The sequence below is a fragment of the Aethalodelphis obliquidens genome, unplaced genomic scaffold, assembly GCF_003676395.1.
Source record: "Aethalodelphis obliquidens isolate GAN/ISIS:26980383/991018 unplaced genomic scaffold, ASM367639v1 scaffold59, whole genome shotgun sequence".
Taxonomy (NCBI): domain Eukaryota; kingdom Metazoa; phylum Chordata; class Mammalia; order Artiodactyla; family Delphinidae; genus Aethalodelphis; species Aethalodelphis obliquidens.
The window spans coordinates 9,994,805-10,018,845 of NW_020838003.1; the positions used below are offsets into that span (position 1 = coordinate 9,994,805).

Here is a 24,041-nt window from a genome sequence, read left to right on the forward strand (position 1 = left end):
GCTGTGTATTTACTGATTGAGGATGGACAATTCTAAGCAGGTCAAGATTTCACTGGCTGGGACAACTAATAACACTTGAGCTGTTCTTTACTCTTACAAAACTGGCCAGTCTATGTAATGTGGCCAATTCATTGTTAATGGGCTTTTGTTTTGTTTCCTATTATAATAAGAAAACTGCACTTATGAGCTTTTGCCATATCTGGAGACCCATTAGGGCAACAGTGTTCGAAGATTCCTGGTCAAGGCTTTTATACAGTTAATAGGTTAAAGGAGACCCATCTGGGTTATTTCAATTGGGGGTTAGAGATGTAAACTGCCCAAATCATTACCCACTGATTTAAAAAATATATCTGTCACTTAAAACACCTTTATTAATTGCATATATTTTTAACTACACATGTACCCCACATATATAGGAAACACAGGTAATAAAATCTACTGTTGAAAGATGGCTTTAAAAACATGGTGAAAATATCTTTTTGAATCGCCATTGCCTTCAGGTGTTTTATTGTTTAGCGTTGCTATGAATAATGGTTGTATCAAATCAATATTACTTTCCCTTTACAATTTTTTTCTATTGTTTTGGCTGTAGGATTTTTTCTTCTTTGAAGAAGCCATTTCCCCCCCCCCACAGTTCAAAACACATATTTTTGAAACATTTTATTTTATTTTATTGTTATTTATTTATTTTTTGGCTGCGCAGCATGTGGGATCTTAGTTCCCTGACCAGGGATCGAACCCACACCCCCTGCATTGGAAGCGTGGAGTCCAAACAACTGGACCGCCAGGAAAGTCCTGAAACACTTTAAGTAATGATTCCCCAAGTCAAATTTTACTACTAGGAAATTGGTTTTCCATGGTCTACATAGTCTGTTCATTTACTTTTTAATTCTAATTTTAAAAATAGATGATACAGTTACATGGGCCAAACTTTAAAAAATTGTAAAAAGAGTATAGATTGAAAAGTCTGTCTCTTATCTCATATACTAGCCACCTGGTTTCTCCACAGGCAACTAATGTGTTATTTGTTTCCTGTGTAATCTCTGTAGATATTCCAGAAAATGTTCTTCATATATAGCGTCATCATTTACAGTTTTGAATATCTGTGGTTCACCCAAACAACCCAATCACTGGGATTCTTCGGGGAACTTTAGTGAAAAACAAAATGTCTATGCAGTAACTTCCATCTAAGACCTGGTTGAGAGAAATGATAGTTACTGAGCATTTTACAACATGCCAGTCCCTGTAGCACAGATGGATAAGTGGAGGAAAGACTACCACCAAAATCTCAATAAAAAATGCTCTGTGCCCTAACATTTTGGAGCTTAACAGATAAACTCTCAAATATTCTCCTGATAATTCATCCTCCTAGCCAATATGTTCTAAGAATGCAGCTTTCTCATTATCTAGGTTGATACGGAATGAGATCTAGAATAGTTAGAGGAATGGGTGGGATTGCCTGCCTATCTGTCAGACAGCCCATTAAGTAAAAAATACTTATTAAGGGCTTCCCTGGTGGCACAGTGGTTAAGAATCCATCTGCCAATGCAGGGGTCACAGGTTCAAGCCCTGGTCTGGGAAGATCCCACATGCCGTGGGGCAACTAAGCCCACGTGCCACAACTACTGAAGCCCGTGCACCTAGAGCCCATGCTCCGCAACAAGAGACGACACCGCAATGAGAAGTCCGCACACTGCAACAAAGAACAGCCCCTACTCGCCGCAACTAGAGAAAGCCCGCGCGCAGCAACGAAGACCCAGTGCAGCCACAAAAATAAAAATAAATAAATAAATTTATTTATTAGAAAGAATACTTATTGAGTTGCTACTGTGTGCCAGGGGACATCTTGGGGAATGAGTTATCCTAATTTAATGAATTATCAGCACTGAGGGTCAAGGACGAGAGACAGTCTTAGAAAATCCACTACCATATTTTCAGTAAGAACATTCCTAAACACTCACTAGAATGCTGAGTGTCTGGAATGCCTGCACCATTTGGATTTCACTCAACAGACGGCGGAGAAGTGTCAGGATTGGTGTTTGACTGCAAGGAGGAAGTTTCTAGCAGTAGTATATCACAGAGGCCTGAGGATGCTGGGGAGGGAATGGAGGCAGGGAAAACAGAAAACTACTGTAACTGGGCAGGGTCTCCATGTCTATTTTACAAATGAAGTCATTTAGGTCAAGAGTTGTGTGAGGGTATTGGCAAGGGAAATTATGCTTAAGTGACCTTGGGTTTCTACATCTCTGGGAAGAAGAGTGAGGGTTAGTACCTCCTTATTCAAGTCACAGGCGTTCTAGAGAAATTCTGGGTTTTCAAACTGACTCCCATGTGAGCTTGCTTATCTAAAATGCAAGGTTTCATCCAATAAGAATGTTCAATGTTTAATTACAGAAAGGCAATGATCCTATTAATTTTCTAGAAAGGTACATTAGAATAAAATTTGTTATGAAAAAAAGTATATAGCGGTTTGAAAGCCCTATTTTAGTAGATACGTTTCCCAATAGCTGTGCTGTATTTCCAATGCATAGGGAGGAATTTCTCATGTTTAATTCAGACTTACGTAGGGGAGGCTCAAAGAACAGATGGGCTGACTGCTGGAGAAACTGTGCATATCAGGAACCACTGTTAGCATTTTTTTAAAGATTCATGGAGAATTCTATGGGCCACGTAGTGACTATAACTCAGTGGCTGTGATCATCATATAGGTGAAGTGTGAGATGGAGGTGAAAAAGGCCAAATGAAGTACCTGAAAATTACCAAGTAAGGTCATTCCAAAGGAAGCCAGACAGAGTGCCACCAATCCACTAATATTCAGCCATGGATTTAAAACCTTTGGTTTCAGTTGTATGAAGCGCAGAACAGCTACCACCAGAGCTGGGAATAAAACAAAATGTTATAATTGAAAAAGTTAAATCACACAGTCAGACTAGGAAGCAGTGTTCTAAAGCCACAATGTGCAGAAGTAAACTTTTTGCCACAGTACACCTTTAAATCTCTAAAATGACAGATGCATTTTTAAAAGAAATTTTCCATGTGATGTTTCTGATTACTGAGATGTTTTATTCTAGCTAACCTGGGGAAAGCAGAGAGGAACTGAAGCAGCGTGCTATATGTTATTTGGGTGACGCAAGATGATAGACTGGTAACAACTAGTGTTGTTCTCAGAGTTTTCAAAAACAAGGTCAGCACAAGACAGACTGGCTTAGGAGAACATCACAGAGGCTTGGCACACAACAGATCAGACACAGAGAGACAGCCCATGGCACGGGAATTCACTGATTCAATCAGCCTTTAGTTTAGAACCGTGTTAGATAGGGCAAGAAAACATGGGGAAGAAGACAAGGTTACCAATCTAGACAAACCTGCTGGTCCCTGTGCCAGAAATCATTCCCGGGGATAGGAAGGAAGATAAAGGCACATGTACAAATCCCTTTATTACTGGTTTATTCCCTCTCCCTTCTGATTCTACCTGCAGGTGTTCACTGTCAAAGGACAAAGACAGCTCACCCAAATTAGAGCAGTTACAGCAATAAAATCATGGAATCTGTATTTTAACATAGCAGATTTGGGGGTTTGGTATGTACTGAAAATCATATTGATTATATTAAGAAAGCTCAATTCTTCACATGATGCTAATTACTTATTTTAAAATCCCACTCTTTTGAATCAAATTGTCATTGGAGAATCTGCAGAGAGAAAAAGGAAGTTACTTAGATTTCAAATCTGACTTCTAATAGTAACCTTGAGGCCAGTCCATACTCAAGTCACTAATCTAAGAATCTCCTTTTATTAATTGCTTGGTGCAGGGATATTTTCATATTTATACAAAAAGCTGGGAGAGGTCAGTCTACAAATGATTTTTAAAAAGCACTTGCAATTAATATGTTATATCTAATATGAAGAAATGCACTTACTACTTCCTAAGGCAATTTATTTTGACATTAAGGTTTAGCAGGGAAGACAATTAGGAATTCAAGAATCATCCTATTTATACAACAATTAGTAGGTAATTATTTGCTGTAAGTCTGCCTTGATTTCAGGCCATTATTAGTAGCCGTTAACAAAGAAACCCATTCACAAGTTTGCATTTCCCAAGTATGACGAATTTCATAGTTTCAAGCTACAAAGTTAGTTCAGTGAGTTGAACTAACAGAGGTACTCAGTTCAGTAACAGAGGTACTTCAGTTCCAAGTACCTCTGGTCAAAGAGTGGTATACAACTTGGTTAATAGTTGGATTCTGGAAACAAAATAGAAATAAACTGCAATCTATGAAATCTTAAATTGTTTGGATCTGATTTAGCTTTTAGTATATTTATGTTAAAGCTAATGCCCATGATTCATCATCAAATTAATAGATTATACTTGAGTTGATAATAGCTTTTTAACATCTTTATTGGAGTATAATTGCTTTACAGTGGTGTGTTAGTTTCTGCTTTATAACAAAGTGAATCAGTTATACATATACATATGTTCCCATATCTCTTCCCTCTTGCGTCTCCCTCCCTCCCACCCTCCCTATCCCACCCCTCCAGGCGGTCACAAAGCACCGAGCTGATCTCCCTGTGCTATGCGGCTGCTTCCCACTAGCTATCTATCTTACATTTGGTAGTGTATATATGTCCATGCCACTGTCTCACTTCAACCCAGCTTACCCTTCCCCCTCCCCGTATCCTCAAGTCCCTTCTCTACGTCTGTGTCTTTATTCCTGTCCTGCCCCTAGGTTCTTCAGAACCATTTTTTTGATAATTTTTCAACCTAATGGTTTGAGGGATCCAGTTAGGAGTTATCATATTATCAGAAGTCTATTAATGTTGACAATAACTATCCTAGAGGATGAAAAAATAAGCACAATTTCTAATACTTTAGGGGATACGAATAGGAGGAAGAAGTGGGGAGACGAGAAATTCAACATAAGCGCCCTGACACAAAGTGATCTTCAGATAAAGAAGTCATTAGATTTAGACCAGAAATCTCCACACAAGGCACCAGGGGAGACATTTGCTAATTAATTGTGTGTGGATATTAGTCAGCACATAATGACAGAATATTGAGGCAGCACATTTAATTTCTTTTAAAAACGACTAGTGGAGAGTATGACTCTGGGAACTTTCTGGTTGTCATCTAGTTTGGAGGGCTAGGATGGTGTCGGAACTCTCGCCGAAGCCCTAACCCACTGCCAAAGCAGACACCGAAATGGCTCTTCACGTTGACCATCCAGGTAGTTTGTGCCACTCTACCCAAAGGGACACAGTCAGTGCCACTGTCTGTGTTACTCATTTCTCTCCAGTGAACTCTGGATGTGTACTATTCTCCTGGCTCCAGCATTGCTAGCCTTCTCATTTGTAATATGGATGGTAAGTCATTTCATCAAGAACAGATGATGACATTAACCAGGAAACAGAAACTTCCCTGAAGACAGGAATCAACCCAACATTCCCAACTTCCAGAACAGCATTCCAAACACCACACTTGGCCCTTTTAACCTATTAACTCCATTATTAATCAGCTGAGGCTAGGCCTAATTTCTTTCCATAATAGGGTCTAGTTGAAATTTTATGGTTGTGGAAATAATAAAGCTTCTGATCCATTAACAGTTTTATTAACAGGTTTAAATGCAGACAGATTCAGACTATCTGTTATGAAGTCCATTTACAACCAAGTAATGATTTAATTATACCTTATTGAAAAAGTTTTCTTGGGCAGTAGGGCAATTTCAAAGCCATCTTTATATATGTCAACCAATTTTTACCACATTAACATTCTGCTCAATAGATATATTTTTTGTTTCATTTAAAAATTTTAAATTTTACTTACAGTTTTAGAAAAGATTTTTAAAACCCACCCTTTTGTTGTTTTTGATATTCCCAACAGTCCTTTGCTATAAAAGTGTCCCTTATTTATCTGCCTGTTAAAAAATATAAATATTAGAGTAATTCCTTATTTTCTTTGTTAAATTCTTTTATTTTGAAGCTGATCGGGTTTTTAAAGTTCAAACTCAAAACAGCAGCTCTTCACTGCAGTTCTAGACTGGTGTCTGGCCAAATTCTTTTTCATTTTGTTTAGTTTTACTGTTTATGCATCAATAATTCTTATTTATGACAGCAGTAGAACATGACAATCAATATGTTTTGGCTGAAGGAGGGAAAGACGCCGCTATTAGGTGACCAAAATCATTCAGCTATTAGTTTATCCTCACAACCTCTCCAGAGCAGAAAATAATATTCCTTTTAAGAAATTTTTCTTGGTCTCCAAAGAAGACATACAGATGGCCGTGGCACGTGAAAAGCTGCTCAACATCATTAATTATTAGAGAAATGCAAATCAAAACTACAATGAGGTATCACCTCACACCAGTTAGAATGGGCATCATCAGAAAATCTACAAACAATAAATGCTGGAGAGGGTGTGCCGAAAAGGGAACCCTCTTGCACTGTTGGGGGGAATGTAAATTGATACAGCCTCTATGGAGAACAGTATGGAGGTTCCTTAAAAAACTAAAGACAGAATTACCATATGACCCAGCAATTCCACTACTGGGCATATACCCTGAGAAAACCATAATTCAAAAAGACACATGCACCCCAATGTGCATTGCAGCACTATTTACAATGGCCAGGTCATGGAAGCAACCTAAATGCCCATCGACAGATGAATGGATAAAGAAGATGTGGTACATGTATACAATGGAATAGTACTCAACCATAAAAAGCAACAAAATTGGGTCATTTGTAGAGACGTGGATAGATCTGGAGACTGTCATACAGAGTGAAGTAAGTCAGAAAGGGAAAAACAAATATTGTATATTAACGCATATATGTGGAATCTGGAAAAATGGTACAGATGAACCAGTTTGCAAGGCAGAAATAGAGACACAGATGTAGAGAACAAACGTATGGACACCAAGGGGGGAAAGTGGGGGGGTGGTGGTGGTGGGATGAATTGGGAGATTGGGATTGACATGTATACATTAATATGTATCAAATGGATAGCTAATAACAACCTGCTGTATAAAAAGAAATAAACAAACAAACAAATAAATAAAATTTAGGAAGTTAAAAAAAAAAAAGAAATTACCCAGCCCATAAAAACTAACCACCCTGTAACCTGGGGCCTTTTGACTTCTGAGATGGCCCACACTCTGTCTGTGGAGTATGTTTCTCTCTAAATAAATCCACTTCTTACCTAAAAAAAAAAAAAGAAATTTGTCTTAGGTCTTTACACCCCACCCCCCAGGAGAAATGGAAGTGTGGATTCAGGACAAAAAGCGTAACTAATTCTATAAGGAAATCACTGAGCATTTGATCTTTGATTAGTCCATCAAAAAGATATAAGATCTTTGCTACACCAACTCATTTGCAGGTTATAAATTATCATCTATACAGCTGCCAACAAGCAGTGATTTACAGGTGGTCTATGTTGTTTCTTATAGTCAGTGATGTCGTCTAAAGTAACAGTCTGAGGTCTAAGAGGGATAGGCCTGGGGAGACAAAAGCAACCACAGTTTAGAGCAAGAATCATTAGTAAACTGATTCTTTTTCATTCCCAGATAAATAATTGTTGGTTCACTCCCACTGAACACTAATCTTAATCAGTTCTGTGTCTACCAGATGGCACTAAAAATGATGAAAGATAATAAAGTATAAATATTGGATGCTGTAATACCTTAGAGCAAAAGCTAGTAAAAACTTAATTGCTTCTTGGTGGAGCAGGGGAGGACTGGAGAGTCAGATGATGACGAATGTCATCTGCAAGAGGGGAACTTGTTTTCATGACTGTGTTTTTGGAAATGCTTTTATAATGAGTTAATCATCAGCTTTATAACTGGATAAATTTGCGAGCTGTGCAAACTGGCATATTTTAGATTTTACACTAAAGACTATTGGGACATATCAATTTGTCTTAAGAATATAAAGGATAATATATTGTTTCCAACATGTTCATTGGTTTCTTTAAAGCCCAGTGGAGGACAGAGAGCCTGTGATAGCTTCCTCATAAAGGCAGTCTCCTTCCTCATAAAGGCAGTCTCCTGTGTATCATGATTAGAAGAGGCAGTATTTGCAAAGCACTCAGCATTGTGCCTGGAATATTAAGTGACTGCCATTAATTATTGTTATTATTGTGCTCCGTGGGGATGATCATATGAGTCTGTAACAACCTGCAGGCCTATGTGGTGTGATTGCAGAGGGGCTGGGAAGGGTCCCTGACCCTGCAAGTCCAGATTCACCCTTGGGACTTTGTGTTCTATTAAATGCAAATATCTCCTTAGAGGTCATTTATGCCTTAGCATGAATATGTTTATTAGAGCTCTTCAGAAGAGTAGTGTCAAGGCTAGGAAAAAAGAGTGAGTCTACAGCTCCTGGCAACTTTGAGGCTAAAGGCAGTGACACAAAACCGGACCCACTAGCACTTCCCCTGGTGCCTCACAGGGAACATTCTCCATGTTTCTCACATTATCAGCCTTCTGAACCAACTAAGATTCTGCCTGTGTTGCATGTTGGACCAACAGTCTCCCTTGATTTTCCAGGGAATTCTACAGGTCTTCCCTTTTCCTACAGCAAACATTAAAAAGGAACATGTAAGAGTGAATAGAAATTTCTTTGTGGGGTGTTTATAAATAGATGAAATAACAGGGCACCTCTCTGGGGGACAGGTGCCAATACTCCCTTGGTAATAACATCATCATTCTCTCTTACTTGGAGTGAAAGTCTTACTATGCAAAATAAACACTTCCAGAAAACCACTGTTGAAAAATTTAGCTGTCACTGGCCGACCCAACAATATGCCAGTGGTGGTAGCTGGTTGACCCTTTGAAAGACACCGAGAGTCCTGGCCTGGAGGAAATGGGCTATAAGGTCAATTTGGAGGAAGACAGAGAGCATGGCTGGTTCCCACGATCCCCAGGGAACAGTACAAAGGGGACAGGATATTAAATGAGGGCCTTGGTCCCTAAAGGAAAAGTGGGGAATTGGCGCCAGACATGAGTACAAAAGGTTTCTTTCTTTTTTTTTTTAACCTACATTTCCATTTGCCAGCTTGATATGTGTATAGGCACAGGGGACAGCATCACCCTAATGTTAAGGCTGACCTTTAGATTTAAAGACAATATCTACACACATCAATATTTATCACAGAGTCTAAGCATTTTTTCATCCTTGCCAGTGAAGGAAAAAATAAGGCATTCTTTTTAAAGCAAACATATCGCACAATATTACATTCTCATGCAGGATTTTATGGCCCATGAAATATATTATCTCATGCAGCAAAAGAAATAAAGTCAAGAATTGGCTGAAATGATTAAAGATGGTAAAGGGAAAAGAAAACGTAAGGTAAGCAGGTGAATGTAAAAGGATTCATGAGAAAAAAGACCCTCAAAACAAAAAGCCCTCTTCAGCATATTGACATGATATGATACCGAATTATCAACTAAGTTCACCATGATTTTGATATGGGTTTGGGAGAATTTAAAATAAAAAAGAAACATACCAAAGCACATAAAGCATTCTTTATGCTCTTCTTACCTAGGAATGCTGCCATGTTCATAACTTGACTAAACACACAGCTTGCAGGAGGTTCATCACCTGCAATACTTGAAAAACAGGAAGTGTTTTATTATTACTGTAGTAAAATTGATAACTCTCTGCCATCGACTGAATGTCTGTGTCCCCTAAAAATTCATATGCTGAAATCCTAACCCCCAATGTGATGGCATTAGGAGGTGGGGCCTTTGGGAGGTGATTAGATCATGAGGGTGGAGCCCTGGTGAATGGGATTAGTGCCCTTATAAAAGGGACCCTAAAGAGTTCTCTTGCCCTCTTTCTGCCATGTGAGGACACAATGAGAGGATGGCAGTCTGCAACCTGGAAGAAGGCTCTCATCAGAACCTGACCATGCTAGCACCCTGATCTTGGACTTCCAGCCTCTAGAGATGTGAGAAATAAGTTTCTCATGTTTATAAGCCATCCAGTCTATGCTACTTTGCCTTAGTAGCCAGAACTAATACACCCTAAACTTTCCTAAGATCCAACAGATCAGAAGAGAATTATCAAGTTACCTTATATACGGTGCATGCTTCACACCAGGTTTCCTGGATAACAAAAGAAAACCCAGAAGCTCAGGTTAAAGCATGGTCACTTGCGCATAGCTTAACTTCATCAGTGGCAAAGTTTTTGTTAAATCTACTGATGAACAAAGAATTACCCAGAGATAAATTTACCTTTCAGCTGAGTTTAATGGGAAAATTTTGTCATCCTCCACAGCTATAAAGTATCTATGAAGAAAAAACAAAAAAATTTATAAAACAAAGAAATGTAAAAAAACCCAAGAATCGGGCTTCCCTGGTAGCGCAGTGGTTGAGAGTCCGCCTGCCGATGTAGGGGATGCGGGTTCGTGCCCCGGTCCGGGAAGATCCCACATGCCGCGGAGCGGCTGGGCCCGTGAGCCATGGCCGCTGAGCCTGCGCGTCTGGAGCCTGTGCTCCGCAACGGGAGAGGCCACAGCAGTGAGAGGCCCGCGTACCGCAACAAAACAAAACAAAACAAAAAACCCAAGAATCATTTGTTTCCCAGTTTTATTGGACTAACCACATTAAATCATATTCATTTTTTTCTAACTGGGACAATGTTGTTTTACTACAATGCTTTACCTATAGCTCACCTAGCCCTCTGAACCATAAATGTAATTAATAGTATTTCTGTAATTTTCAAAAGAAAATTAATGGCAATTAATTAATGGCAATCATTATAATCTGGAAACCGGGAAGCAAAGAAGTAAGACCATACAACTTTGGGCAAACTAAAATTAGGATTCAGAGTTTCTAATTTCTCAGGAATACGTGTCCACCTTTCTTAATGAACTGCAAGGAACTAAAATAATTTTCTAGAAGTAAACAGTACTTGAAATAAGCAAGTGTGGGAATGTTTTGTGATAAGCAAGACTTCTAATGTAATGATACCCATTTTATAAACATACCAGACCCAGTCACACACACCAAAAAACTGGACTATGAACGGGGCTGTGAATGGAATCTTTATAGCATGTTAATGTCAAATTAGCAAATCTTGCAAATAATGAGTCCACATCACCAGTATTCTTCACCATCTGCTTTGCATAATTTATTACTTGCTCTTATTATCTACTTTGGGTGAAACAAGAAGGGAAGAGAAATGGGGAATTTAGCATGATTGAATTAGTAAACATTATTTTAAAGTATTTACAAATACATTCATATGAATATGAACAGTTGTCCCTCGGTATATGTGGGGGATTGGTCCCAGGACCAGCAGTGGACACAAGATGCTGTGGATAATCAAGTCCCATAGTCAGCTCCACATCCAAGGGTCCGTATCCTCGAACTCAACCAACCATGGACCATACAGTACTGTAGTATTTATTGAAAAAAATCCACATATAAGTGGGCCCTCGCAGCTCAAACTCCTGTTGTTCAAGGGTCAACTGTAACCTACGCACATCCTCCTGTATACTTTCATCTCTAAGTTATTTATAATACCTAATAAAATATAAATAGTTGTAAATACAATGTAAATGCTATGTAAATAGTTGCCAGTGAGCAGAAAATTCAAGTTTTGCCTTTTGGAACTTTCTGGAATTTTTTTTCCTGAATAATTTTGATCTGCAGTTGGTTGACTCCAAGGATGTGCAGTCTGCAGATACGAAGGGGCAACCATACTATCAACACTTGACATTTTTATCTACATTGCACCTGAGTCCTTAAATAAGGGAATACTCACACTATCCACAATCCAGCTGAAGTAAATAAGGTAAATACAAGGGGTAAAAACATCCATATGCTGCATTTCTTCCCATCCATGCCTGTACCCCTGAAATAAAATGAACAGGTATTAATAACTAAGGCAAAAATTGATCTCACTCTTTCAAGATGGAAAAAAACCTGTTTCAAGAAAATAAAGTGCCCTAGTGACTTCCGCAGGTGACCTAACAAAGAGAAGCGTGAAGTGATTAAGTGGCACCTCTAAGGAAATATCACTGCTCATTATTTGGGGTTTTACAATTAACTTCAAAAAGTCACTTACTGGGTTTGAACCAGCGCTGCCACATTTCTGAGCACCTCTGCAATATCTGCTATCATGTGTTGAGACTCCCTGGCCCTTCCCAGTGCCGAGAACAGAGAGAGAACACAGCCTTCCCTTCCAGGCTGGTAATCTGCGAGGTCTCAGGAAGGTCTTAGTTCCCAGAACTGACCTACCTGATTAGGTAGATCTTTCAGATCAGGGGACAGACAACTTGACCTAATAATGTGTCTTTGAACAGACATGCTGTAGTGTAAACACCTACTTGGGTAGGGGTGTTAAATAAATTACAGAATCTAGGAGTCGAAACACATTAGAGCCACTTTCAATCAATTTAATTCAGTCTAATCCAATCTGATCCAGTTCACAGGTATTGACAACCTACTTGTGCCAGGTACTATACCAGGCAGTGGAAATACTGAGGTCTAATGAGTATAACTCTTTATATGTAATAGTCTATGCAATATATAAAAGCTATTATCTGAGCCAGTGGTGCATGGCTGCCCAGTTTATACGATGTTGAAACGATGAACATTTTAAACAAATACAATATGACTTTTCACTGTCTATTCATTTATTTATGTCCAGAAAATTGAGCTCATAATAAAGCTATCAATAATGCTAACAAAAATAATTCCACCAGTAGCCAAGATGCAGAGGGAGTACAGAAAATAGGGATGTTAACTGAGCATGTAAACCAATTTTTCTGGATCTGCCCCTTGAAATAGGGTGCTCTGAAAAGATGAGTACAGCCAAAAGGGTTACACTGGAGTAAGAGTTAGGGGACCTAGTTCTCAACTTCTTCTTTGCCTGTAACTGACTCCGTAAGCCTGAGCCATTTACTTAAATCAGCAACACCATTTCCCCATCTTGCTGCATGAAGACTGAATTCTAAGAGAGGGAGAAGGGCATCAAAGACTGAAGCCTCACAGGGTGGTGGTACCTTGGAAATTAACCCAAGTTCAGTATCTTATATTTTTACAGTAACAGAATGCTCCCATATACCCAGAATAATCAGCTGCAGAAGAATTCATGCCTATGAACCATTTTCACACTAGGCTGGTGAGTAAATCACAGTGTCAACTTAACTGATATACAGTGAAAACAGAACTGCCAAAAGGTTAAATATTCACATGCGCTTCCCTTTTAGGAATGTCTATATGGAAAATCAAAATTTTGAAGCAGGAAGTTAGAATGAAGAGAGTTAATGAGATAATTCTAAGACCAAGGCATCAAGCACAATAGCCACTCACTAGCTGTGTGATCTAGTAAGTTATTTCACTAGCAAGTTATTTCATCTCTTAAGCCTTAGTTTAATGATGGAGATAACTTCTATTTTGTAGAGTTGTGCTGAGGATTAATGACAAGGCAGGTAAAGTACCTCACACATAAATACATGTTCTGTAAGTGGCATCCCTGCCAACTCTTAACTGCCAAGCAGATCAATACACCTGTTAGGACAAGGGCAGGGCCTCACGACAGCTTAACACTTTCTTCTCTGGGCTCCCGCTTTTCTAGAACAGGGCAGACTCCCTTCCTGATAGTATTAATAATAGTTTCTTTCTTCAGATGACGCTCCAAAAAATTAATTAATACCTTTTTCTTACACATATATTGAAGGCCCACCTTCTTAAGTTTCTACCCTCTGGTTATCATTAAGTATACATTGCTTTTCTTACTTTGTTTTGGAAGCAGCTAAGGTGGCTAATGGCTACTCTCCTAAATTGTTTTATTTTATTTCATTTTTTATTTTTTTTGCGGTACACGGGCCTCTCACCCCTTTGGCCTCTCCCGTTGCAGAGCACAGGCTCCGGACGCGCAGGCTCAGCAGCCATGGCTCACGGGCCCAGCCGCTCCGCAGCATGTGGGATCTTCCCGGACCGGGGCACGAACCCGTGTCCCCTGCATCGGCAGGCGGACTCTCAACCACTGCGCCACCAGGGAAGCCCTAAATTGTTTTAGTTTTACTAGTTTAATTCTCATAGGGAAACCTTGTATACAAATTATGAGAAAACCATACTGTATCCCTTGCCTAATGATAGATGAAATTTCCCTTTTTTAACCTAAAAGTATGCCTTGGGAGGTGGTAAGAGTAAGTCTATGGATAATTGTATTATTTAGCTTCTAATGGAACTATTTTGGTGCTTCCTCAGGAAGTTTACATTGGTTATGCTTTTTTCTTTTTTTTTCCCTTAGAGAAAACTGCAAATTCATGGGCAGTTGTAAGAAAGAAAACAGAGAGATCCTGTACATCCTTCACTCTGTCTTCCCATCTTGTATAACCACAGTACAATATCAACACCAAGATACTGACATTGATATAATCCTTTCACTTTATTCAGATTCCACCAGCTTTACATGCTCTCCTTTCTGTGTGTGTGTGTGTGTGCACGTGTATTTAGTTTATGCAATTTTACTACATTTGTAGATTCATGTGGCCACCACTACAGTCAAGGTACAGGACAGTTCCAACACCTCAAAGATCCCTAATGTTGCCCTTTTATAACCACACCCACTTCCCTCCCCTGCACCATCCTTAATGATCTCTAGCACCCATTAATATGTTCTCCATTTCTATAATTTTACCATTTCAAGAATGATATACAAATGGAATCATATAGTATGCAACCTTTAGGATTGACTTTTTTTCACTCATCATAATTCCCTGGAGACCATCTAAGGTTTGTGTTGATCAACAGTTTGGTACCTTTCATTGTTGTGTAGTATTCCATGGTATGGATGGACCAAGTGTGTTGATTTACCTCTTACAAGGTATCTGGTTTGTTTCAAGATTTTGGCCATTGCAAATCAAGAAGCTATGAACATTAGTGTACAGGTTTTTGTGGGAACATAAGTTTTTTTTAATTGATTATTACTATTTTAAAAATATTTATTTATTTATTTAGGCTGCATTGGGTCTCCGCTGCTGCGTGCAGGCTTTCTCTAGTTGTGCCGAGCAGAGGCTTCTCTTGTTGTGGAGCACAGGCTCTAGGCGCGTGGGCTTCAATAGTTGCTGCGCATGGGCTCAGTAGTTGTGGCTTGCGGGCTCTAGAGCACAGGCTCAGTAGTTGTGGCACACGGGCCTCGTTTCTCCATGGCATGTGGGATCTTCCTGGACCAGGGATCGAACCCGTGTCCCCTGCACTGGCAGGCGGATTCTTAACCACTGCGCCACCAGGGAAGTCTCGGAACATAAGTTTTTATTTCTCTGGAATAAACACCCAAGATTGCAATTGCTGGGTCATTTGCTAATACATGTTTAGTTTTTTTCTTTCAATCTCCATAGAGACTGTCAAAAATTGCCATTGCAGACTATATTTCAAGTCGTTATGGTGGTGGGGTACTGGGAAAAGTTTTCAGTTAGCAATAATCACGCCTTGGATAAACCTCATTGGCTGCAATACTGCCACTGTGCAAAGCTAATACATGTTTAGTTTTTAAAGACTTGGTCAAACTGTTTCCAGAGCAGCTGTACCATTTTATTTTCCTACCAGCAATGTATGATTGATGCGGTTTCTTCACATCATTATCACTATCGATGATATCACTATTTGGTGTTATCATTAACTAATCAGTGTTAATTGGTGCTATCACAATTTTTTATGTTAGCCATTCTGAGAATCATATAGTGATATCTCATTGTGGTTTTAATTTGCATTTCCCTGGTGGCTAGTGATATTAAACATCTTTTCCTGTGCTTATTTGCCATATGTATGCTCTCTTCAGTGAAATGTCTATTCTTGTCTTTTACCCATTTTCAACTTGGATTTCTTTCTTTTTTTTTTTTTACAGTTGAGAATAAAAAAACAGTTTGAGATTTCTTCATATATTCTAGATACTAGTCTGTTTTTGGACATGTAGTTTGCAATTTATTTTCTTCAAGTCTGTAGCATCTCTATCCTCTTATACAGGGTCTTTTTAAAAATTATTTTTGTGTATGTGTGATAAAATATACATAATGTAAAAATTTTACCATTTTAACCATCGTAAGTGTACAATTCAGTGGCATTAAGTACCTTCATATTGTTGTGCAACCATCACCACTATTCATCTCCAGAACCTTTTCATCTTCTCGAACTGAAACTCTATACCCGTTAAACAATAACTCTATTCCCTCCTCCCCCAGCTCCTGGTATCCACCATTCTACTCTCTACTTCTATGATTTTGACTACTCTAGCTACCTCATGTAAGTGGAATCATACAGTATTTGTCTTTCTGTGTCTGGCTTATTTCATTTATTATAAAGTTCTTGAGGTTCAACCATGATGTAGCATGTATCAGAACTTCATTTCTTTTCCTTTTTTAAAATTTTATTTATTTATTTAATTTATTTTTGGCTGTGTTGGGTCTTAGCTGCGGCACGCGGGATATTTGTTGAGGCATGCGGGATCTTTCTTTGCAGTGCGTGGGCTTCTCTCTAGTTGTGGTCTGCAGGTTTTCTCTTCTGTAGTTGAGGTGCGCAAGCTCAGTAGTTGTGGTGTGCGGGCTTAGTTGCCCCGCAGCATGTGGGATCTTAGTTCCCCAGCCAGGGATCAAACCCGTGTCCCCTGCATTGGAAGGCAGATTCTTTATCACTGGACCACAAGGGAAGTCCCAGAACTTCATTTCTTTTTAAATTAATTAATTTTACTTATTTATTTTTGGCTGCTTTGGTTCTTTGTTGCTGTGCACGGCTTTCTCTAGTTGCGGCGAGCGTGGGCTACTCTTCGTTGTGGTGCGCGGGCTTCTCATTGCGGTAGCTTCTCTTGTTGCGGAGCCCGGGCTCTAGGCACATGGGCTTCAGTAGTTGTGGCACACGGGCTCAGTAGTTGTGGCTCGTGGGCTCTAGAGCACAGGCTCAGTAATTGTGACGCATGGGCTTAGTTGCTCCACGGCATGTGGGATCTTCCCAGGCCAAGGCTCAAACCTGTGTCCCCTGCATTGGCAGGCAGATTCTTAACCACTGCGCCACCAGGGAAGCCCTTCATTTCTTTTTAAGGCTGAATAATATACCACTGTATGTATATGCCATATTTTGTTTACCCATTCATCTGTAAATGGACACTTGGCTTGTTTCCACCTTTTGGTTATTGTGAATAATGCTGCTATAAACATATGTATGACATACACAAATATCTATTCATGTCCCTGCTTTCAGTTCTTTTGAGTATATACCTAGGAATTAAATTGCTGGTACTTGGTGGTCATGTGGTAATTTTATGTTTAAGTTTTTGAGGAACCCCCATGGTAGCTGCGCCATTTTACATTCCCACCAGTGATGTACAAGGGTTCCAGTTTCTCCACATCCTCACCAACACTTGTTATTTTCTGTTTTCTTTTTCTTCTTTTTTATTTAAACAGGGATTGTGTCAGATTTTATTTATTTATTTATTTATTTATTTATTTATTTATTTATTTGGCCACACTGTGCAGCTTGTGGAACGTTAGTTCCCTGACCAGGGATTGAACCCGGGCCTTTGGCAGTGAAAGCGTGGGGTCCTAACCACTGGACCACCAGGGAATTCCCTATTTTCTGGTTTCTTGATAGTATCCAGAACTATTTATTTAAAAGACTGTCTTTTTATTTTGATGAGTTCTAACTTACCAAGTTTTCCTTTTGTGGATCATGATTTTGATGTCAAGCCTAAGAACTCTTTGCCTAGCCCTTAATATCGAAGATTTCCTCCTGTATTGTTTTCCTAAAAGATGTATAATTTTACATTTAAATCTGTGATCTGGTTATGTCTTTTTAAACAATAGATTTCTATTGTCTTATTCAATTGTATTAGACCCTAGACCATTTATAAATCACTTTAACAAGGATCAGGAAATAGGTGATGAGCTAAGTCAGTCTTCTGACTTAGTAATAAGTAGTAAAGAAGATTCTTACAATGAAGAACATATATTTAAGCCATAATACACCCTACCATGCCAGGTTCTTTTGTCAACTGACGAGTATGAGGTTAAGAACAGAACAGTGAGGTGTATGTGTGTAGATGGGGGAAGTTCCCTTACTTCACCTCCTTACCCACCTTTGAGTTATCATGGAGACCAGAAAATCAAAGTAAAATGCTCTTTCAGGACCAGCTTCTGGTTTTGTTAACCTACCAATACCCCATCTGACATATCTTGATGCTTTTATTTCCTTCTCCCTCCCTGGTGGGACTGTGTTAACCAAAGAAGGGGACTCTGTTACATATACTTTTCTTGTCCAAAATAATCTATTTGTCTTTCCTTAGCGCATACCCAGCTGATAATGTAACCAAAGAACCTGCAATAGAAAAAACACTGATATACTCTCTACTTTCTGTGCTGGAGGAGGATTTCTGGAGATGCCAGGAGATGAATGTTTGATTTGGTTTGGTTCATAAGGTGTTCTGGCTTGACAAGTTCAGATGTTTGACTGGAAGTACTTCTAAAAGAAAAAAATGAATAGATCTATTCAATCAACTCTCTTCATTGCCTCAATGTTATCTAAGAATTAAAAGTTAAAACTGAGAGGTGGTTCTCTTTCTCCCATCCTTCCAGACACCATTAAAATAAACTGGCCCAATGCTTCCTATCACAGTAGAAAGTGTCACACAAACTTTACTTATATTTCCAAGCAAGGACAAGTTCCACTCTTTCCCTGAGCTGCATCAACATGGTACCTACCAGCTATGAGGATACATTTTTCCTTGCCTTTTTAAAGAAAGAGGGGAAGAAGGAAGGACTACTCCATACTCTTAAGATAGTTTTATCTGTGCATTCTGAATTATACTTTTTAAAATTTTTGTGTAATATTTACTCCATTGATATTAATCTTCCAATAATACCTCATAGGAAAAAACTTAGGATAATTGCTTCCATGTCCCAAATGGTAAACTATATCTGGAACAAGGTCACCTAATGCGTTTCTGACAAAAGGAGGAAAAGAGCCAGAATTGCATAAACCTTCTCGAAAGGGTTCTGGCATTTAGACTCAGTTTGGAAGACTCCCCTCCAAATGGTGTCATTTACCCAAATGATTTGCAAAGCTGTTATCCAGATGGTCAAATCCTCCTCGAATGCCAGTACTGTTAATCCCCTGTACATTTCTCTTGCATGTTCTTTTCTTCCAATAAATAGCATTCTCAAAGTTTGAGCGATCTTCAGTCTCTTTCATGGAATCTGTGGTAGGAGTGGGACTGCACAGTGCGGACTGCTGAGCACTCAGAGTCAAAGGCTGAAAATCTCAATCTGCTCCCTGCTTCCCTGAGCGCTCCTTCTTCCTCAGAAAGAAAAATGAACTGTCAAACGTTTGCAGTGGCTCTGCTGTCGACACTTTTGTTCCTCTGTAAGTCTTCTAGCTTTAATGGTTAAGAGAACACTTGGTCATTTGAAAATTTACAATCTCATGGAAAGAAACAAAGTGTTACTTAAGCCCACATTTGCTCAGCACCCAAGACTCCAACTACATGAACGTGATTTGAAAAACGTGATTTGACTCCAACTACATGAACGGGTCTTGATAAAATTAAGGTCATATATTCATAATTTTATCACCAAATTCCAAACAGATGATTCTTATAGTATAATCTAATGAAGCTACTCAAGTCAAAGAATATAGCATACTGTTACCAATAATAATCCTTGAAGACAAACTTTCCGTTCTTTCAGGTGGCGGTAAAACTCCTCCAAGCAACAAATGGAAAAAGAAAGCCCATTGGATCATCTTGATTTACAGATTTTAAAACTTTATTAATAAGAAACTACTTATGACAGTGAAATGTCTCAAAAGTTAAGATAATATCTTTTGGGGCTGGAAACGATTTGCTTGTTATGAATTGGAAGGATTTTGTATAACCTAGGGTAGTGGTGAGAGGCAGCTAGAGTTCATGGACTCAGAAGCCAGCTTACCAGGGCTTGGAATCCCAGCTCTGCCACTTATTATAGTGGTTGTGTGATCTCGGTTTTTCAGTCCTCTCTGTACCTCAGTTTCTTCAGTAAAGTGGGAACAATAATAGTACCTACTCATCGGGTTTTTATGAGGGTTGAAAATACATTTAAGGCTCTGATAACAGTGCCTAACATTTGATGGCTTTTCAATAAGTCTTAACTATATGCCACTGCAAGTGATCTTCGGGGTCTTCAGTTATCTTTCTTAAAATTTTGTAATTTATCAGGAAATAAACTCTCTACCAAAGCAATTTTTCATTCTGCTCCCAGGGCCAGCTGGCATGGAGCAGGAAAGATTAACGAGTCACCCACTAATGACCAGGATTGTTGCAGTGTCTATGGACCAAGAGCACCCTTGATTTTTTTTTAACCTTCTGGGAATCTCGAGTTATTTTCCACATGTATCATAGACAAATGTGGACAGCGTGAGTTATTTTGTAATTCATTTACAATTATAGATGGTAAAGACAAGGACTATTTGTTTTGTTTTGTTTCAGCCCTAAAATGTTTACAGGGTCTCAGATGTAAGTCAGCATAGAGATCTTCAATACAGCAAACTCAATATGCTGATGGTTAAAGTTTTGCTTTCAAAATCCTAAGTTTGGGAAAGCATGATAGCTTGAGTGACTTGGTGTCATATAAAAATATATGACTTCCTTTAATCATACAGATATAAACAATACTATTCAAGCTATGAGGTCAATTTTGAGCCAAAATAATTTCCACAAGCACTGGAAAGAAACAATATATTAATTAATAATGGAATTCTTTAAAATATTACCATCTCCAAAGGAATATGATAGTTTCTATGTAGAACGAATGGTGACTGGTTTTTCTTCAATGGGCTCTTGATTTCTAAAATCAATCGCTTTCATTCAGTCGACAAATGACTTATAGGGATCCATTCACGCTAGTGGCCCAAATGATTCTTTTTCTCAGAAACAGATGGAACATACTGTCCTCACACCATTCACGGAATAATCCCAGAAGGAAGTCCCTTCTTCTAGTCTTTCAATTCAATATTAACCTCTTAGAATTTCTATGCCAAGATCCTCCTCAGAGTCCATTTATACCTTCAATAATAAAAATATTTCCCACATATGGCAAATATAATTGCCAACTCAAAAATCATTTCTCCTCTTTTTCTTAGCTAACAGAATCTAGTTTTACCCAGTACAGCAATGTGTTCGGCCCAAGAGTATAAGTCATGGCCAGTATAAGTCAATTATAGCTATCTCATTTTCCTTAGACAAATATCTTTCCAGACTCCCTTGCACCTGGCCAATGAGATGAAATGGAAAGCCTCTTTTCTGCCCATTCTTCTCCTTTCCCCCTTGGGATGCTGTTGTGAAAGTATGATACCTAGTGCTATGGCAGCCATCATGTAACCATGAGACAACAAACACAAGGACCCAAAGCCAAAATACTAAGGATGGCAGAGTAGCAGATGGAAAGAACTGACTCCTTGATAATATCATTCATTAGACACTGTACTAAATTCCCGATATCACCAGCTCCCAAACTTCTCGTAATGTGAACCAATTAAGTCTTCATTGCTTTATTACTGTAGGTTGGTATAGCATCAAAATCTGCTCTCCCTTCTTCCATTATAACTGGGCAAGTGGCTGCTCAACTACACTATAATTAGCAGCCTCCCTTTCAAGTGAGTGTGGCCCTGTGTGTAAGTTCTGTCCAATGGAATGTAAGTGAAGGCTCTTACAATAAAAATATTGTATTATATAGGAAAAGGTATCTATTTTCTAGAGATGCACACTGAAGTATTTGGGGATTAATTGTCATAGTGTTTAAAATTCACTTTTAAAAACTTCATCCATGGGGCGATGAAAGAATTTTAGAAATAGAGTGGTGATAGTTATAAAACATTGCCAATCTAATCAGTGCCTCTGAATTATATACTTAAAAATGGTTAAAATGGTACATTTTACGTTATATATTTTTTACCATAATAGAAAAATAATTTTAGAAACCTACATCATCAAAAAAAGATGTACCACGTGACACTGATTAGGATGTCCATTATCAAAATCAAAACCAAAACCAAAAAAACCCCAGAAAATAACAAATGTTGGTGAGGATGGAGAGAAACTGGAACCTTTGTGTAGTATTGGCAGGAATGTAAAATAGGGCAGCTGCTATGGAAAACAGTGTGGTAGTTCCTCAAAAAATTAAACATAGAATTACCATACGGGCCAGTAACACATTTCTGGATACACACCCATAAGGACTGAAAGCAGAGACTCAGAGATATTTGCACACCCATGTTCACAGCAGCATTTTTCAAGGTAGCTAAAAGGTGGAAGCAATCAGTGTCCATCAATGGATGGCTAAACAAAATGTGGTGTAAACATACAATGGAGTATTATTCAGCCTAAAGAGGAAGGAAATTCTGACATACTCTACAACATGGACATTTTGAGGACATAATGCTAGGTGAAATAAGCCAGTCACAGAAGGACAAATACTGTGTGATTCCACTTATATGAGGTACCTAGAGTAATCAACTTTATTGAGTTGGAAAGTAGAATGGTGGTTTTTAGGGGCTGGGGGAAAAAGGGGATAGGGAGTTAGTGTTTAATGGCTACAGAGTTTGCAAGATGAGAAGAGTTCTGGAGATGGATGAAGGTGATGGTTGCAAAACAATGTGAATGTACTTAATGCCACTAAATTATACACTTAAAATGGTAACTTTTATATGATATTTTACCACAATTTAAAAAAAAGAACAGACACAAGAAAAATGTCACAGAAGATCTAAACAGACATTTCTCCAAAGAAGACATACAGGCCAAAAGACACATGAAAACATACTTAAAAATCTAGAAGAACTAAAGAACAAACAAACAGAGATGAACAACACAATAACTGAAATGAAAAATCACTAGAAGGGATCAATAACAGAATAACTGAAGCAGAAGAATGAATAAGTGAGCTCGAAGACAAAATGGTGGAAATAACTGCCAAGGAACAGGATAAAGAAAAAAGAATGAAAAGAATTGAAGAAAATCTCAGAGACCTCTAGATAACACTAAACACACCAACATTCAAACTATAGGTGTCCCAGAAGAAGAAGAGAGAAGGAAAGGGTCTGAGAAAACATTTGAAGAGATTACAGTTGAAAACTTTCCTAACATGGGAAAGGAAATAGTCACCCAAGTCCAGGAAGCACAGAGAGTCCCATATAGGATAAACCCTAGGAAAAAAACACCAAGACACATATTAATCAAACTAACAAAAATTAAATTCAAAGAAAAAATATTAAAAGCAGCAAGGGAAAAACCAAAAAGAACATACAAAGGAATCCCCATAAGGTTATCAGCTGATTTTTCAGCAGAAACTCTGCAGGCCAGAAGGGAGTGGCAGGATATACTTAAAGTGATGAAAGAGAAAAATCTACAGCCAAGATTACTCTACCCAGCAAGGATCTCATTCAGATCTGATGGAGAAGTCAAAAGCTTTTCAGACAAACAAAAGCTAAGAGAAATTCAGCACCACCAAACCAGCTTTACAAGAAAGCTAAAGAAGTTCTCTAGGTGGGAAACAAAAGAGAAGAAAAAGACCCACAAAAACAAACACAAAATAATTAAGAAAATGGTAATAGGAACATATATACGATAATAACCTTGAATGTAAATGGATTAAATGCCCCAACCCAAAGACACAGACTGGCTGAATGGATACAAAAACAAGACCCATATATATGCTACCTACAAGAGACCCACTTCAGACCTAGGGACACATACAGACTGAAAGTGAAGGGATGGAAAAAGATATTCCATGCAAATGGAAATCAAAAGAAAGCTGGAGTAGCAAGACTTGTATCAGATAAAACAGACTTTAAAATAAAGACTGTTACAAGAGACAAAGAAGGACACTACATAATGATCAAAGGATCAATCCAAGAAGAAGATATAACAATTATAAATGTTTATGCACCCAACATAGGAGCACCTTAATACATAAGGCAAATGCTAACAACCATGAAAGGAGAAATCGACAGTAACACAATAATAGTAGGGGACTTTAACACCCCACTTACACCAATGGACAGATCATCCAAACATAAAATAAATAA

General features: G+C 38.5%; 1 protein-coding gene and 1 non-coding gene across 2 annotated transcripts in view; both read right to left on the reverse strand.

Annotated features, from left to right (window-relative positions):
- Positions 1 to 24,041, reverse strand: part of TMEM150C (transmembrane protein 150C) — a 66,196-nt gene that overhangs the window by 5,872 nt on the left and 36,283 nt on the right. Inside the window, exons 2-6 of the mRNA XM_027087603.1 lie at positions 11,752 to 11,841; positions 10,218 to 10,271; positions 10,056 to 10,088; positions 9,523 to 9,590; positions 2,750 to 2,877 (exon numbers count right to left, since the gene is read on the reverse strand). Coding sequence (XP_026943404.1) covers positions 2,750 to 2,877; positions 9,523 to 9,590; positions 10,056 to 10,088; positions 10,218 to 10,271; positions 11,752 to 11,831 — 363 coding nt within the window. The 5' untranslated portion in view covers positions 11,832 to 11,841. The remainder of the gene's footprint in view (positions 1 to 2,749; positions 2,878 to 9,522; positions 9,591 to 10,055; positions 10,089 to 10,217; positions 10,272 to 11,751; positions 11,842 to 24,041) is intronic.
- LOC113609962 (U4 spliceosomal RNA) lies at positions 15,329 to 15,472 on the reverse strand. Its single transcript, XR_003428889.1, has one exon. It is a non-coding gene; the product is annotated as a U4 spliceosomal RNA (small nuclear RNA).